Source organism: Eptesicus fuscus, chromosome 1, assembly GCF_027574615.1.
Source record: "Eptesicus fuscus isolate TK198812 chromosome 1, DD_ASM_mEF_20220401, whole genome shotgun sequence".
NCBI classification, from domain to species: Eukaryota; Metazoa; Chordata; class Mammalia; order Chiroptera; family Vespertilionidae; genus Eptesicus; species Eptesicus fuscus.
In genome coordinates, this window is record NC_072473.1 from 131,142,405 (window position 1) to 131,161,551 (window position 19,147).

General features: G+C 41.2%; 1 protein-coding gene across 2 annotated transcripts in view; it reads right to left on the reverse strand.

Moving 5' to 3' along the window:
• Nucleotides 1-19,147, reverse strand: part of JADE3 (jade family PHD finger 3) — a 102,152-nt gene that overhangs the window by 40,559 nt on the left and 42,446 nt on the right. For both annotated transcript variants that reach the window (XM_054714305.1, XM_008152999.3), the window contains exons 2-3: nt 5,441-5,497; nt 4,576-4,652 (exon numbers count right to left, since the gene is read on the reverse strand). In XM_054714305.1, coding sequence (XP_054570280.1) covers nt 4,576-4,652; nt 5,441-5,486 — 123 coding nt within the window. In that variant the 5' untranslated portion in view covers nt 5,487-5,497. The remainder of the gene's footprint in view (nt 1-4,575; nt 4,653-5,440; nt 5,498-19,147) is intronic.

Genomic DNA, 19,147 nt, shown 5'->3' on the forward strand with positions numbered 1-19,147 from the left:
CTGGGGGGGGGAGAGGGGGGAAGGAAAAACACCCAGACTCAGCCTCCCTGTGTTATCTAAGGGAGAAGCCAGCCTTAACTTACAGGAGGAAGAACCTCAAGGACATAGACTGAGAACATCACAGGATACCTGCTGCAGGGGGAAATGGGGTGGGATCCAAAAAGCCCACCTCCTCCATCTCATCCCCAGACTCAGGACCACTATGCCGTCCAAAGACCAGAGAACACCATCCCTCCCCCATGCTCTACACCACCATGCCAATGCCTCCAGTGACAATGGTGGTTTACAGCTAGGAGAGCTGCAACAGTTAATCTTTCTGAGGACAAGCACCAAGGGAAGGCTCAAAGCCAAGGTCACTAGAGGAATTCAAAGTATCTGGTACCCACGGCAATAACAAATTTCAAACACCCTCATATACTGCTGATTGGAGTGTAAACTGATGAAACCTGTTTGGACAAAAATCTGGCATTCCCTCATATGGTTAAATAAGTTTACCATATAGCCCATTACCATATTCCACACCTAGGTGTTACTCAAGACAACTGAAAACATAATGTCCACATAAAAACTTGTACATGAATGCTCCTGGCAGCATTATTCATAACAGTCTGAAAATGGAGACAATCCAATTGTTCATCAACTAATGAATAAACAAAATGTGATATATCCATACAATGGAATATCATTCAGTAATAAAAAGATGAAGTACTGATACATGCTACAACATGGATGAAACCCAAAAATGTTATCCTGGATGAAAGAAGCTAGACACAAAAGGCTATATATTATGATTCCATTTATATGAAATATCCAGAATAGGCAAACCCATAGGCAGAAATTAGATTAGTGGTTGGCAGGGGCTGGGAGTAGGCGTTGGGGAATCACTACTAATGGGTAAGAGGGTTTCTTTCTGGGGTGATGAAAAGGTTTAAACTTGGATTGTGGCAATGGTTACATAACTCTGTGAATATATTAAAACCTACTGAATTATACACTTTAAATGGATAAATTGTATGGTGTGAGAATTATATATATATATATATATATATATATATATATATATATATAAATATATTTTATTGATATTTTACAGAGAGGAAGAGAGAGGGGGAGAGAGTTAGAAACATCGATGAGAGAGAAACATCGATCAGCTGCCTCCTGCACACCCCCTACTGGGGATGTGCCCGCAACCAAGGTACATGCCCTTGACCGGAATCGAACCTGGGACCCTTCCGTCCGCAGGCCGACGCTCTATCCACTGAGCCACACCGGTTTCGGCTATATTTTTAAGAAGATGTTTAAAACGTCTTCTTTAAAAAGGAGATTGCTGGGGTGTCCATGGACATTACCGGAGAGGCCTTGCCGTGCACTCGCCCCCAGGAATCACAAGGTGGCCCTCCTCCTCAATGTGGTATCAGCAGAGACTGGGTAGACAGCCTGGCTGTCACTATAGCCCATCAGCAATGTGGTCCCCTTCCCACCACCACCATCTCTGCTATCAGGTAGGCAACAAGGAGTAAGGAAAGTTATGAGTAACCCTCCCCCTTTCCCAGAGAGATAACAGAACAAGGGTAACAGCCTAGCAATTCTGCAACTGGTGATAAGAGTCAGCACCCCTCTTCCCCACTGGCCTGATGAAACAGGTTTAAATAAGACTTAGTGTCGGATAACATAATTCCAAAAACGTCCAGGATACAATGGGAAATCACTCATCAAACTAAGAAGTGGGAATGAGAAGAGACAATAGACACTAACAGCAAGATGACACAGATGTTAGAATTATCTGACAAGAATTGTTAAAGCATCCATCATAAAAATGCTTCAGTGAGACATTACAAACACTTTTGTGAAATGAATAAATTGAAAGTTTCAGCAAAGATATAGAGGATATAAAGAATAACCAAATGAAAAAATTGAAATGGAATAATTTAATAACTCAAACGCAGGGGAGAGGCTCAATAGAAGGATGGAATGAACAGAATAAAGAATAAGGGAAGAAGAAAAATTACCCAATCTGATCAACAGAAAGAATATACACTGAAAAAATCCTGGAGAGTCTGAGGGACTGGTGGGAAAATAACAAAAGAGATAACATTCACGAAATTGAAGTCCCAAGAAAAGGAGGAGAAAGAAGGTGGAACTGAAAAGAATAGTTGAAGAGATAATGGCTGAAAATTTCCCAAACTTTACATAAGATATAAGCCTAGACTTAAGAAGCTGATCAAACACCAAACAGGATAAACCAAAACAAATCTACGCCCAAGAACACAACAATCTAACTTTGGAAAACAAAAGACCAAGACAAATCTTGAAAGCAACTGGAAAAGACGTGACTGATTGCCTGCAAGGGAGCAACTATTTGAATGACAGCAGACTTCTCAAATGCTGAAAGGAAAGTGTTGTCGAAGCAGAATTCTATATCAGTAAAAATATCCTTCAGAAATGTCGGTGAAACCTAGACATTCTCAAATAAAAAAAAATTAAAAGAATTTATCACAAGAAGACTTACCCTAAAAGAGTGGCTAAAAGAAATTCTTCAAACAGAAGGTAAATGAACAAAAGGAAAGTTAGAACATCAGGAATAAAATAATAAACTATCCTCTTCTTGAGTTTTATAAATAATTTTTGATGGTTGAAGTAAATATTCCAACATTGTCTAATGTAATTCTCAGTGTATGTACAGAAAATATTTAAAACAATTATATAATAAAGGCAGGGGTGTAAATGAACCTAAATGGTGGTAAAGTTTCTATATTGTCCTATAATATCTGGTTCTCTGTTTTATAACAGCATGTAAAATATAAATGAAAAAACTTGCTCCCAGGTGCTCAATTCCCCTTATGCCTTGCAATAAAAGACTTATTCTCACTGACCTAGAGGCAACAGGTCGTAAGAACCAAAGCTCTTGAGCCACTCTATGTTCTAGGACTGGCTGTCCTAAGTAGGAAAGCAGCAAGGTTTCTTTGTCACCATTCTGTAGTCAAGGCCTCCTTTGAATATATAGGAAATTTATTCTGCTCCTGTTTATGTGCATTTTTTCATAAGTTTTTCTGTATGACACAGACACATAGAAACACACTCTGATATTCTACTGCGCCTAGAAAGATCCCTGCAAAAGATGAAAGTGGAAAGTGACCTCTGAGAAAGGGAGAGAGAGATGCTCACTCTGGCTTACACCCTAAAGTAATGTTCCCCACTCCCCCATAGGGGGGCAGGTAGAACCTGTGACTTGCTTCTAACCAATAGATTATAACAAATGGGATGGGATGTCATTCCCATGATCATGCTATGTTATGTAAGACTCATAATTAGCAGACCGGAGCAAAACCTTTCCCCTTGCTGGCTTTGAAAAAGTAAGCTGCCATGTTTTTTTTTTTTTTTTTTTTTTTAAATATATTTTATTGTTTTTTTACAGAGAGGAATGGAGAGAGATAGTCAGAAACATTGATGAGAGAGAAACATTGACCAGCTGCCTCCTGCACACCCCCCACTGGGGATGTGCCTGCAACCAAGGTACATGCCCTTGACCGGAATCGAACCTGGGACCCCTCAGTCCGCAGACCGACGCTCTATCCACTGAGCCAAACCGGCCTTGGCGAAGCTGCCATGTTTTGAGAGGGTCTATGGAGAAGGCCACATGGCAAAGAACTGTAAGCAGCCTCCAGGAGTGGAGGGTAGTCCTCTGCCAAAGGCCAGCAAAATAAACCAGAGACCTGAGTCCTCCAGCTACAAGGAGATTAATTCTCCAAACCATCTGAGAGAGCTTGGAAGCAAATTCTTCCCTGGTCAAACCTCCAGATGAGAACACAGCCCAGCCAGCACACAGACTACAGCCCTGAAAGACCTTGAAAAGAGAACCTAGGCACACTGTGCCGACTCCTGACCCACAGACACTGAGATAATACATGTGTACTGCTTTAAGCCACTAGTTTTGCGATAATTTGTAATGCAGCAATAGTTAACTACCACACCCTCTTTTCTTTTGCAGCCAAGGAAGTCTACTCGTAGTAGAAGTGAAGATATGCAGGTCAATTTCTTATTGAATTATCACAGAGAAAAGTCTACCGGATCCACTAAACCATTACCAATCTCACCAGGAGTAACAGTCTTCTTGGGCTGTCAGTGCTCTGAAGGCTGTGAGGACCCATCACAGCCCAGATCTCCAACCTGGTCGGTCCTTCCCTTCTGCATCCACAACTTCCTCATCTATCCCTTCCTGCACTGCCTCCCATCTACCAACTCAGCTTTTTACAATCATAGGCCAGATCTTTGGGTCCTTCCCAATTCCCCAAGTCTAGCTCCCTTTGACTTCTTGGCTAAGGGGAGGCTTTATGTTCTAAAGCCAGGCATTTAACTGTAATTACCAAAATGAAATCACAGTGTGATTACCGTTTTCCCAAAGAGTAAAAGAAAATGGAATCTTTCTTGAAAAACAAAACAAAAACTCATCAGAAACAAGCCTATCCATTGGCACATCATTTATTCCTTTCATCTCCAAGACCTGGGTATTGTAGGTATGTAGACAGAAGGCAGCTATCTTTTTTTTAAGTCTAAAAATTGAATATCTGATCTCACCTCAGCAGATTTCTTGTGTTCATTTGGAACTTTTGACTTGTTCCTATACCTTGAGCCAATAAGAGAAGTAGAAGGACCTGCAAAAAATAATTAGAAAAAATACTGAGACTTATTACCTGCTAATATAACTAGATGCCCTATAACTAAATGCCATCCAAGAGAATATGAAAGATATGATGGAGAAGAACACAGTAATCTCATACATACCACGGAAGAAAGTTAAATTACAACCAAAAAAGCCCCATAATGGAGTTTAATGACATTTATAGGTGATCTCCCAGTGTGCAAAAGCTTCAACAATGCTAATGCTGAGGAGATTTGATTTGGTGTAATCATACATTATAACATTTTGGAATAACATGATTCATGTTCCACCTGGAGAAAAAGTATCTGCAAAAGCAACTGAAAAAACTAAAAATGTAGAACAAGTAATGTATATATCCTTCAGCACTTCCCCAAATGCTATTGGTAATAAGGTTGTTGCCTTTTACAAATGACTCATCCAGTCAAACATTTAGTACCTGAACTATAATTAGAACTGTAGGGCCTATAATTTATGCTCTTGTACTTTTCTTCCTTTCTAGAAAAGCATTGTTAAATCATTATTAGATTTGGCATTTCTTTAGGATATTGAAAAGTAAGAAACAAATGCTATATGCCATACAAAACCAATTTTCCCACCTAACTTATCAATTTCTAATGGAATTTAAATGAATAAACAAATGGTACCCCAAGCTTTCTTTCCTAAAAACATTACTTTTTTAACCACTGAAGGAAGGATGAAACAGGTAGTCCTCAACTCAAAGAAGAAATCCTTAAGGAGTATAGATACAGGGGTTACCAGCTGTTGGCTGGTTCTACTCACTGCCATCTGAACTGTCACTGGTGCTGAAAGTTCTACGACGCTTCATTTTGTAGCATCCTGGGAAAGAGAACAATACTGAATGAAATAGTCAACACACACACACACACACACACACACACACACACCCCAAATTGGCAGCAGCAGCAGGCCAATCAAATGATTTTTGTCAAGAATATTCTCAAATGATCTAGAGTGATGAGAGAAGAATACCACCAAATTCTCCAATACAGTGTGTGTCAAAGACTGGGTGAGGACAGATATTAGCCTTAGGAGGAAGTCCATGAAGCAGAGGATGAATAGCATAGGATTGGCTGGAGTTTCAGATGTGGCCACATGACCCATGTCCACCCAAACAGAGGGGGCAGGCCTGGAGCCCTCACAAGCCAGGAGGAGCAGAAAGGGAAAAAGCAGTAGCAAAGGCAGAACTGTCAAGAGCCAAGGTTGAAAGGCATGGGACATGATTGGCTGAAGAAAGAACAAGTGAGGTATGTGCCATCTTGAAGGGCACAACCACACTGTCCTTCGGCCTGCCTTTTCTCCCTCTTTCTCACTTATCCCCAAAACAACTGGCCAAATTTAAAATTACATCTACTTATGTACTGCAAGGAATGTTATAGAAAGCTCCTATATTGTTCAAATACATGATGCCTTTGACCAAAACTTCAATTGGGACAAGTGTCTTTCCTTGTGTGTGTAGCCAATGGCAGATAAAAAAGTGGCCCCATCTTTCTAGAAACACTCCAGCACTAGAATGTAGGAAAAAAGGAGGACACAGATATATCAAGTCACAAAGGGAGTGCTCAAAATATAAACTAGAAAAGATAGTGATATAGTCAGTGACTGACATTCTATTATGTGCCACAGTATACAAAATGCTACTAGGCCAATCATGATTCCACAAGGGATAATGGTCATGGCGATTGCCTTTGAGCCACTCATGATCTACTAAGGAAATAGACTGCTCACAAGGCCACTGTAAACAATTAGGAGTAACGGAAACAAAACTGCCTGTTATAAAGCTAAGAGAGTCCCCCTCCTGGCATGACAATGTGAAGAGCTACATGGACCCACTCCTCAGTGAAACCGGTGAAAATTATGTTAAAAACAAACAAAAAACCCCACCCATTTAAAATCTAAGCTCAAACAGCAAATGAAGAAGCATTTATCAAAGGAAACCTACTAAAACTCAGTAGGTAAGAGTCCATAGTATTTGGGCCTAGACCCATTCCCTTTATCCTCCATCCCAGCACAGATGTCAGTCACACCAGACTGGTACATCTAAGAACACAGAGCTCCCTATGCCCCAGCTCCCAGCTGCAAGGCTTTCTTCCTGGGAGGGACAGGACACCAGCATTTCTCATCCTGTCCCCAGCTACCTGTTGCTGAGGCTAAGTTCCAGCAAAGTGTGGCTGAGAGGTGAGGGCTCTCTTCTTCCAGGTGCCCCCACTCCTGGGATGGAGGCTATGCTTGGCTATGGTGGAATGAGGGTTCTACATTAGTAGACGCAAACCTAGGAGGCTTGGGGATGCCACTCAGAGGGAAATACATAATAGTCCCCTACCCCCTGTACTAGAGCTGTGGCTCAGAGATTTTGCCTAGTGGGGGAAGCAGGTCATAGAATAGAGGGCTCCAAATCTTCCCCCAGTGGTAATTACTTCATTTGTAACAGTGTGGAAAAGTTGTTCATGCCTACGTTGGCTAGCATGCTGGACAGAATCAGGGAAATACAGAGCTGAAAGGAAATCTCAAACACTGATCTTGGGAACTATCCCTTCAAAGGAGCCCTAATTTGAATGGATCAGTTTGTGGAGCAATTTATGCCCCTGGGCATTATTAAAAACAACACAGCAATCAGCCAGCAATTAGTGAAAACTTAATAGCTGGGTGTGGTCAGGGAAAGAGACAAAAAAAAAGCCCTGCCAAAAAATACTATCATTGCAGGGTAACTGTGGGCATACCAAAGGCTGTACTCTTAAGAAGCAACAAGACTTCACACTGCAGGGCAAAAGGGAGGAGTAAATAGACTTCAATAAAAATAATACAGATAGTCACTAAAGAAGGAAATAATAAAGAGCCCAGGGGGGTGGTGCCAGTATCCAGAGTTACTACATTGTATTATCTAAAATGTCCAGTTTCCAACAAAAAATACGAGATATGAAAATAGGAAAGTATGACCTATACACTAGCCAAAAAGCAAGTGACAGAAAATGCTTGTGAGAGCAAACACGTCAGATTTAATAGGCAAAGACTTCAAATTAATCATATAAATATGTTCAGAGAACTACAAAAAAAAAACAAAACATGATTAAAGAAATAAAGGACAGGGAAAAAAAAGAAATAAAGGAAGGTAACAATATCAGCCCAGCTGGCATGACTCAGTGGTTGAGTGTTGACCTATGAATCAGGAGGTCATGTTCAATTCCCCATTAGGGCACATGCCTGGGTTGCGGGCTCAATCCCCAGTGTGGGGCATGGAGGAGGCAGCCAATCAATGATTATCTCTCATTCATTGGTTTTGTTTTTTTTAAAATATATTTTATTGATTTTTTACAGAGAGGAAGAGAGAGGGATAGAGAGTTAGAAACATCGATGAGAGAGAAACATCGATCAGTTGCCTCTTGCACACCTCCTACTGGGGATGTGCCCGCAACCAAGGTACATACCCTTGACCAGAATCAAACCTGGGACCCTTGAGTCTGAAGGCCGACGCTCTATCCACTGAGCCAAACCGGTTTCGGCTCATTGGTTTTTTTAATCTCTCTCTCCCTCTCCCTTCCTCTCTGAAATCAATAATAAAAATATATTTATTTTTAAAGGAATATCAATAAAGAGATAGAAAGTATTAAAAAAAACAAATGGTAACTCTGATACTGAAAAGTAAAATAACTAAAATAATCACTAAAGGGGTTCAACAGTAGATCTGAACTGGAAGAAGAAAGAATTAGTGAACTTGAAATACATCAGTATAGATAATGCAAGCAAAAGAACAGAGAGGAAAAAGATGAAGATAAAGCTTCACAGAAACGTGGGACACCATTAAGTGCACCAACATATATGCAACAGAAGGAAAGGAGAAAAAGCAGAAAAAATAATGGCTGAAAGATTCCCAAATTTACTGGAAAACATTGATTTGCATTTCTAGGAAGCCTGGGGGCTCTGGCATTGGAGCTGGGAGGGCAGCCACCCCAGTTTCCTGTGCTGAGCCATTCCCTCACACTGCAGAGGACATCTTTCTCCAGTGAACTTTTGCTATCCAGGCAGTTTTTCCCTGGGGGCGGCAGGGGGGAAGGCAGCTGCCCCACCCTCTTGGAAGACCTCTCACCCCACCCTGTGGTCCATAGCTTGAGGCTAATCAAAATTGAGTGTCAATGAGATTGAGGGCAGAGGCGGGTCTCTGGAGGCTTTGAGTCTTTGCCTGATCTAATCTGGGGCCCAGGGCTAGGAAAAGCAGACCCTGGTGCACATCTTGGTCCTTTCCAAAGGCACCCAGCCCCAGAAGAGGGAGCCACAAGCTGTGTATTGCGTCTAGCTCCAGACAGGGTATTCAGAGCCAGTCATAAACAGTGTCTGACACTGTCCTGCACTAGAGACTTGGATTTGTAGCAGATCTACCTAACACAAAACAAGCCCCAAATGAAAGAACAAGAGAATCCTCCAAAAGAAGAGCTAAATGAAATGGAGATAAGAAATTTATCAGAGCCTGGCAGGCGTTGCTCAGTGGTTGAGTATCAACCTATGAACCAGGAGGTCACGGTTCAATTTTGGGTCAGGGCACATGCCCGGGTTGTGGGCTCAATCCCCAGTGGGGGTGTGTGCTAGAGGCAGCCAATCAATGATTCTCTCTCATCACTGATGCTTCTATCTCTCTCTCCCTCTCCCTTCCTCTCTGAATAAAAAGATTAAAAAAAAAAAGCAATTTATCAGACACATAGACACAGAGTTCAAAATAATGATGGCAAAGATGCTCAACAGCTGGAATGTTGCCTCTTCTAAGCCCAGCCTCCTCTGCATGACCTTCCAGGCCTAGAGTATTCTGGCTCCAATCTGTCACGTCTCATCAGTTGTTGCTCTTCTGCCTCCTGCACATGCTCTGCCCCATGTGATCCCATGAACACATCATCTTGTTTCATACTTGCCAACCTTGGCACCGGGCTCTTCTGTCTACAGTTCCCTTCCTATGTATCTTGGCCGGCCCATTCCCCTCCCCCATCTGGTCCCACCAATTTGTGGGATCTCCTCAATGAAGCTCCCTCGATGCCCCGCTCACACAATCATTCACTCATTCACTTTCTACCGAAATCTGACTGTGTAGAAAGTAACTGACTTGCACTATAAACATTCTTTACACGGTCAGCCCTGCCACTAGATGACAAACTTCTTGAAAACTGGGACTATGTCACATTCATCTCTTACACCTCCAGGTCTTACTACTGTGTCCTGCACAGAATAAACATGCGGAAGAGTAATAGACGCTGTGGTGCACCCCCTGCCTCTTTAATCCAGTAAGCGTACGAGCCATCTCCCCGCTACTACCTGTTAGATGCTAATGGCTCACAGCTGTCCCTCTCCTAAGGCTATGGCGCTGGAGTCCTGCCAGGGAGGTTCCACTCTGCCTATCTCCTTCCCAGGGACAGCCAGCACCCAGTAATTGTTCTACAGCCCTCCAAGCCGAACGGGCTAAGGCTAGACTTTCCTCAGACCGTCTCCTTACTTTAGCTCCTTCCTCTTCCCTACCCGTTTGTCCTCACTCCCTGATAGGTTTCTCCTCGGGGCACTCCCTCAATGTGTCATGTAGGTTCCAACACTGTCTCCGGTTCTGCTGCTAGGCACCCCTCCTTAAGACAACGTGTTCATCTTCAGAAAGTGGCACGTTTTCAAAGTAGAATGAACGTTTTCGTTATGTAAAGTTATAAATAAGAACAGTGTAATCTTGGAGTAACTTCATGATGTGCCTTGATGACTGACATTTGGATGTACAATACCATTCAGCTGTTTATTTTCTAGTTCTCTGTTCAGGGTATAGACGTTATAAAGGCATTCTTTCCTTCCTCCCCTCCCAAAATGGGTTTTGGCAGAAATGAAATGTGCATCAGACCTCACTTTGCACCCTTGGGGACAGTAATTTGATGGCAGTTTTCAGATCTCATTCGCACTATAATCTCAATCAAAATGATTAACAGCAGGCTGATTGATTTTAACATTGATTGTAAGCCAGGCAAAATACATATGCATAAAGTAGACGCCTTCCTTGGGTGAAACTCTTACTCTCTTTTTTAAAAAAATATTTTTTATTGATTTCAGAGAGGAAGGGAGAGGGGGAGAGAGAGAGAAACACCAACGATGAGAGGGAATCATCAATTGCCTCCTGCACGCCCCCCACTGGAGATTGAGCCTGCAACCCAAGCATGTGCCCATAACCGGAATCGAACCCTGGACCCTTCAGTCCACAGGCCAACACTCTATCCACGGAGCCAAACCGGCTAGGGCTGAAACTCTCTTTTAAAGGAGCACTGCCTGGAATTCAACCCAATGGGATTATTTGGAATCTATGTCTGCTTGACTCTCCATTAATATTCCCACAGAAGAGCAGGCAGGCAAGGAAAAGTGATTAACTCCAACACAGCCCTTTTCTTTCCTTCTACAAGCCCATGAGACATACTTCTGAAATGCATCAGCAGTGCAAGAGCCCCGTTCACTGCTCTCCACAGGGCCATGCAGCAGCTTAAAAATAATGTAAGGCTCCACTTTAAACATATTTATACCCTTTGACCCAGGAGTTCTACTTCCAACATTCATCTTTGAAAATAAACCCAAAACACAGAAAATAACTTATGAACAAAAATGCCCATTATAACTCCATAATAAAAATAACAAATGAAACCTAGCTATCGAACGAAAGAGAAATTACTGAAGTATATTAATATTATAGTATTTCATTCAATCATTTAAACAGGGTATACAGGAAAACATTTATGTTAAAACGTTAAGTGGATAAAACAGTATAAAAATTGATTTTATAGCGACAGCACATCTATGAAATAAAATATATAGAAAATAGATGAAGGCCATCAACCAATTTACCAACATCAGTTACGTTAGTAACATTGAAGTGATGGATTTCTGGGGGATAAAAACATTCTCAATTTTCTTCCCATCCTCCACATTTTTACAGTACACATATAGAACATCTAAAATTAGAAAAAATACTTGTACGATTTTGAGGTATCTGTCCTCCTCACCACCCACAAATGATGCAGCTGACCTGAAAAACTGAAACTATAAAAGTAGCAGTCACTGTCATTCAAGATGGGCATACATCAGAGCAAAAAAAAAAAAAAAAATCAGAAAAGCACAATACAATCTGCACAAAATCTGCAGTTTGGAAAAGACAAATATCTAGAGCAGTGGTTCCCAACTGAAGGCATCTCTGTCCCCCAGGAGACACGTGACAATATCTGGAGACATGTTTGGTTCTCACGAATGGGAAGGGAGGTGTTACTGGCATCTAGGGGGCAGAGGCCAAGAAGGCTGGTAAACATCCTACCAGGCACAGGACAGTCCCTTACCAAGCACAGACTTATCTGGCCCCAAATGTGAATACTGCCAAGGTTGAGAAACCTTGCTCTACAAGAATGAAGCAGAAATCGATAAGAATCGAGAGGACAGAAATGACCGCCTTCAGTTTATTCGCCCAATCCAAGGTAAAGTAACAAAGGGGCACTCCCCAAAACCCAAAGGCAATTTTATCAAGAAGAAAGCAGGGCTCTGAGCAATGCTTGGGGAACTTGGAGAACTCATCAGCTCAAGGAGTGGAACAGAATGAAAATGTAAACAGGTTCAGGAAGGACTGAGATAAAATCAGGGAGGATAAATCCATGATGGTATTTGGAAGTAATCCTTAAGTACAGAAGTACCTTGAAGTCCAGCTCCCCTAGGATTTCAGGAAAATATCCTTCAGAGCCATTAACAGAGACAGATGTCCACTGGTCAGCCAGAGCAGCATACTTACATTCTTAAAGGTCAATCCCCGCCATGGGGGCAAAAACCCTGCCAGAAACCATGAATACCATAAATGTGTTTCTTGAGCTGATTACCTCTGCTTTGGGGTACACAATACTAACCCTCTCTACACTGAGACCATTTCAGCCCACTAGCTGTGCTTTAATTCAGAATTCACCCCTCTCTGCCAAACAATTCAGTGTGCTTCAATATTATAGAACCAAAACTTCCCTCCAAGCCTGTTGGTCTCGAATATCTTTCATCTCGACCACATTTCAGTAGTCCAGTGACTACAGCCAGAAATAGCTACCTCGAGGCTGAGTAAACAAAAAGAATGCATCATACATATTTTACTGCTTTTCCTCACCCCTAACCGATGATTTGTCTTTAAAAAAGAAGAGCTACCAGAAGTGGGAGTAGATACACTTTTCTGTACTTCCTAAAAGAACACCTTCATCTCGGTCATTTTAAAGTTGTTTTTTAAAATTAAGATACATATTGTGGCTAATCAGTCCCCTGTGATGAGATAAGTATGGAGGTCAACTCTTTTCCAAAAGTCCGCAAGGAGCATTTAAGTAAAAGAAGAAAATAAGAATTTACCTAGGAAGGCTCCTGCCACTCTGACCAGTATTTCTACGTTGTCCACAGTTATGCCTGTTGCCAAGAAACAGGCTTACCTACCCCCTTTAATATACAGACTTGTTAACAAATTATTTGGGAATTTCAAACCCTCTGATGAGCGATCATCTTACATGCAAAGGCCAGGCTGGGAAATGAATTTAAATCAGGGTTTGGCCCACTTTTTCTATAAAAGACCAGATAGCAAATACTTTTGGCTCTGTTGGCCATACAGTCTCTTTTGCAATGACTCATACCTGCTGTGGTAGCATGAAAACAGCCATAAGTAGTACATAAACAAATGAGCATGGCTATGTTCCAATAAAACTTTATTGTCCTGAAATTTGAATTTCATAAAATTTTTTACATGTCATGAAATATTACTTTTCATTTATCAACCATTTAAAAAGGTAAAAACCATTCTTAGCTTGAAGACCATACAAAAATAGGTGGCAGGCTAGATTTGGCTCACAGGCCATAGCTGGTCTAAACTGTAAGAAACCTTTCTTTTTTAAAAAAAAAATATTTTTATTGATTTCAGAGAGGAAGGGAGAGGGAGATAGAGAGAAACATCAATGACGAGAGAGAATCATTCATTGGCTGCCTCTTGCACGCCCCACACTGGGGACTGAGCCCACAACCTGGGCATGTGCCCTCACTGGGAATCGAACCGTGACCTCCTGGTTCAAGGTCAATGCTTAACCACTGAGCCACACTGGCTGAGCAAGAAACCTTTCTTTTAATGAAAGAAACAATACTGGAAATTGGAAGCATACAACTGAACTATCACTCTCCTAATACTACTTCTTCTTTCCTAATCTCTCAGTCCACTGTTTGACTCATACAGACCTCACTGGAAGGTTTCAGCCTGGGTGGTCTATTCAGTAATGCTTTCTGGACAGATTCTAATGGCCTTAGTCCCTTCTACATTAAAATCTGTTCTATGCCTGTAAGGAAAAAGACCCCAGTTCCAACAACTTTAAAAAATTTAGCAGAATAGAAGTGAAATAAGTCAGTCAGAGAAAGACAAGTACCATATGATTTCACTTACATGTAGAATCTAAAGAACAAATTGAATGAGCAAACAAAATAGAAATAAAGTCACAGAGAACAGAATGGTGGTTGCTAAAGGGGAGGGGAGTTGGGGGACTGGGTGAAAGAGGTGAAGGGATTGAGAAGTACAGATTGGTAGTTACAAAGCAGTCATGGGGATATAAAGTACAGCAGAGTGAATAATTTTGTAATAACTATGTAGATGCCAGGCGGGTGCTGGAAATATCAGGGGTAACACTTTGACCACTATGCTGTACACCTGAAGCCAACACAAAATAATATTGAAAGTAAACTGTAATTGAAAAGAAAAAAATAAAGTACATATATTGAAACTAAAAAAGCATTAAAAATTAGTAGTACATTTTCTTTTTAACTTATTTACACATATTCAACAATTTCAACTATTCAGATAAATAAGTAGGCTTGGCATGTTAATAAAAAGAGACATTTTACAAAACATAAATCCTTTTAAGATCAAATACCATTTGCAAATAAGACCTCTTAAGAATAAAGTAAATCAACAAGAATAACTTTTACTTTTTTTCCCCAACAGAAATGACTTTACCTGCTGCTGTGAGTTGCTTCCACCGTGAAATATTTACTCACATGTCTACCTGATTTAAAATATATCATCAGAATTTATTAAAGAGAAAAAAATAACCTGTACCCCAGGTTTTAGTAACAATAACAGGCATGTAAGCCTCACATCTAAGGCCAAAGAAACGGAAACAATCCCAGACTTACTGAGCAAGTTCAAATCCATCGCACACCAACTGTGAAGACCGTGTTGGCAGAGGGAAGGCACTGAGCTGGCTACCAGAACTGAGAAAACAAGCCCGTCCTTGGGCTCCCTCCCACAGAGCGAGGGCCACAGGGCCAGGTGCACGAGACACGCTGTCACCATGGCTTGGGTGATCACAGCCTAAAACTGGTGACCAATGATGTGTTGCAAACCCATGGAGGGGGGTTTCAGAGTTAATACCAAAATCAATCAAGGTGGTGAGGATGTGAACTGGAGGGGGGTGGCTCCAGTCTGAGCAATGCCCGTGGCAAAGCCACGGTCAGGCTCCATGGAAGCTAACGCACGAAGGGAAAGAGTCAGTACTGACTGGGAGGACAACAGAAAGTGAGAGGAAAGGAAATGGCTGCAAAATTTCCCCAAGAAAAATGAAAGGGGCTAGGCCATAAATGCCAGTACAGGTTAAACCCCAAGAAAAGGTACCTAGCCTCCCCAGCAGAGGTTCTCAACCCCTATTGCCCATTGGAATCATCTAGGGAGCTTGTGAAAATCCCAGCGCTCCAACTGCACTCATTACCAATTAAGTCAGAATCTCTCTTTTCAAAGAACCAGCTTTCTGATTCATTGTTTTTCTCTATTGTTTTTGTTTTCAAGTACATTAACTTCTTTTTTCTTTATTATTTCTTTTCTCCAGCTTGCTTTGAGTTTTACTTTTTTCCCTCTACTTTCTTAAGGTAAAAGCCTAGATTATTCATTTGAGACCTTTCATTTATTCCTCATTTAAGCATGTAGTGCTTTAAATTTCCCACTCAGGCTCAGCCAGTGTGGCACAGTGGTTGAGCATTGACCTACGAACCAGGAGGTCATGGTTCAAGTCCCAGTTAGGGCATATGCCCCAGAGCGGGCTCGATCCCCAGTTGGAGGTGTGTAGGAGGCAGCCGTCAATAACTCTCTCCTCTCTGAAATAAATAAAAATATATTTTAAAACATTGCCCATTCAGCACTGACTTAGCTACATCCTACAAGTTTTGATATGCTGTATTTTCATTTTCATACAGGTCAATGTATTTTTTAAAACTGATTTTAAAGAGAGAGAGAGAGAGAGAGAGAGAGAGAGAGGAACATCAATGTGAGAGAGATACATTGATAGGTTGCCTCCCGTATGCGCCGCACCCTGACCAGGGATGGAACTGCAATCTAGGTACGTGCTCCTGACCAGGAATCAAACCCGAGACATTCTGGTAATCAGGACGAGGTTCCAACCAACTGAGCCACACTGGCCAGGGCTCAATGTATTTTTTTTTTATTTCCCTTGAGACTTCCTCCTTGATCCATGGACCAATGAGAAGTGTGTTGTTTAGTTTCCAAGTGTTTGGAGTCTTTCCTGTAGTCTGATTTTGATTTCTAATTTGATTTCATTATGATCAGATAATATGCTCTGTATGATTTCAATTCTTTATATTTGTTGAGGTTTGTTTTATGACCTGGGATATAGTCTATCTTGGTTAACGTTACATGTGTACTTGAAAAGTAAATATATTATGATGTTGTCAAGTGAAACTTTCTATGTCAATTAGATCAGTTGATTGGTGGTGGAATTTCTTCTATATCCTTGCTAATTTTCTATCTACTGGTTCTATCAACTATTAACAAAGGAGCATTAAAGTTCACAACTATAATTGTAGATTTGTCTATTTCTCAATTCAGTTATGTTGTTTTACTTCAGGTACTTTGAAGCTCTGTTATTTGATGCATACACACTTAAGATTGGTGTGTCTTCTGTATGGACTGACCCTATGAATCGTGATGTAGTGCTTGTCTTTGTCCCTGATAATTTTCTTTGCTCTGATGTCTAACTTATCTGATATTAATGTAGCCACTACAACTTTCTTTTGATATTTGCATGGTATATCTTTTCCCACCCACTTAAGTTACCTATGTCATTACATTTAACTGGACCAGAGTGAAACGTGTCTACTCTATCTTATCTGGAACAGGAAGTGTGGTCTGTACTATTTCTGCAATCCTCGCTGAAGTTACACATATCTCAAAAGTTATCACTTTAAAACAAAAAATTATTTCAAAAAGAACTAGCTGTTAAAAAAGTAAGCCAATGATGCAAAGGGCATTTAATCCATGTTCCTAACGTGTCTGGAAAGTGTCAAATTGAGAAAGAAAAAGGATCAACCCATGGATTTGTGAGATGTTCACTTAATGCATCCTCCCAGATCAAGGAAACAAACAGGCTAAGAAATAAGTAAAACCTACAGGCCAAGGGCTCATTGGAAGGCTGACCCCCTATCTGTGGGCCATTAGAAGGGAAGTCAGTTGGTAACAAGAATGTACCTATTTTTCCGTAGAAGATAAATATTACCATACCTAGTGCTCCTGCTTTTTCTTGGAGGGTGGAGACCTGCTTTTTCGTATACTTGTATTTTCTAGTTTCCCTGTCTGAATGATGGTTCTTTTACTCTGCACTAGCGTTTCCCAAAGGTCAACACAGAGAATTTTAAATGTATAACTTGAGAAATAAAACTAATTCATTAGCTATACCACTTGGCAGTTCTGTAAAAAGAAATGATGGTGAGAGAGTTGGAAAGTACTGACTAAAATGTGGCTTTCTGAGAATTAGTTGAGCTCAGTCACTTACGCTGTTCAGGCCCCAGTCCCCCAGGGAAGCCAGGTTTGGATACAGACTAGTCATTTGAGACAAAACAGCAAAGGGTTACACCTGAGTTGTTTGCAATGCTCACTGAAGGGATCACTAGAAGTTCGAGGTGAGGACTAGAGAGCATAGATGGAGAGTAATTCTCTCCTCTTGGCACGAGGAAAGCAAACGTCTGCTTTAATGGAAAGCATCCCTGTGGGAATAGGAATCCCAGCGTGAAGGAAACAGATTTTTCTTCTGTATCCATTTCTCCTATCATCTCACGGCTATTTGAATTATTCCAAGAAACAGTGCGTCACAAAAGTGATGGGCAGATAAAAATAAAACTCAAAAAAAAAAAAAAACAACACAAAAAACCTGAATTAGAGCCTCGGTGTTCTGTGTGGAAAGTGGCTACCTTGTCAAAAATAACTGGGAGCCCAAACCATGGGTTGATTGTCATAGCAATGAAACTTGCCTGGACACTAAGCCTCAATATATTTTTTTAAAAATCGGAGAACCTGCAGTTTAAATTCAGCCTTCAAGATCAAAGGCGCATAAATTAACTTGGCCCATTGATTTGATGAATCTGTGGAGAGCTGCCAGACAAGGCAGGTCAGTTCCACAGAATAACTCGTTCGTTTATAATGCTTAAAACTGTGGGCAAACTGTTGAGAACTGAACAGACTAAAACACCCAAAGACACGCACCAATGTGTCTTTCTACACAATGGACCAGAACACATCTAAACTCTACCTGACAGCGATAGGGGGCTCATTAGCTAACAAGGCGATCTGTTCCAATTCTTAGACAGCTCTAAATGGAGAAATATTTTTCTTTTTAAAAATACTTTTTGTGCCATTTTTATTTTCCTTTATTTTCTTTCTCTTCCTTTAAAAATTTTAAGTTGATATTAGAGAAAGGGGGAGAGGGGGAGTGGAAGAGGGAGGAAGGGACAGAGACAGGGGGGAGAGAGAGAGGAAGAGGAAGACACACACAGAGAAACATGGATGTGAGAGAGAAACATCAATCAGTTGCCTCTTGCATGCACCCCGACCGGGGACTGAACCTGCAACTTGGGTATGTGCCCTGACTGGGAATCAAACCCACCACCTCTATGGTGTACAGCATGACAGTTGCTCCGGCCAACTGAGTCACACCGGCCAGGGCTCTTCCTTCCTTTTTTAAGATGGACATGCATTTTCTTCCTCTAATTCATTCTTTTTGAAAATTAAAAAAATTTTAATGACAGTTTATATTCAATACTATTTTGTATTAGTTTCAAGTGTACAGCTTGTTGGGTAGACAAACATATACTTTACAAGGTGTTCCCCCCGATATTTCCAGTATCCTCTTGGCACCATACACAGATGCCCAGATGGTGTGGCTCAGTGGCTGAGCGTCCATCTATGAACCAGAAGTCACGGTTTGAGTCCTGGTCAGGGCACACGCCCGGGTTGTGGGCTCAATCCCAAGTCGGGGGGCATGCAGGAGGTAGCTGATCAATGATTCTCTCTCATCATTGGTGTTTCTCTCTCCCTCTCCCTTCCACTCTGAAATCAATAAAAATGTATTTAAAAAAAATAATAGTCATTCTAAAATGATTCGCATTTGGGGTGAATTTATTTACTGCTTGTTAATGTGGACAACT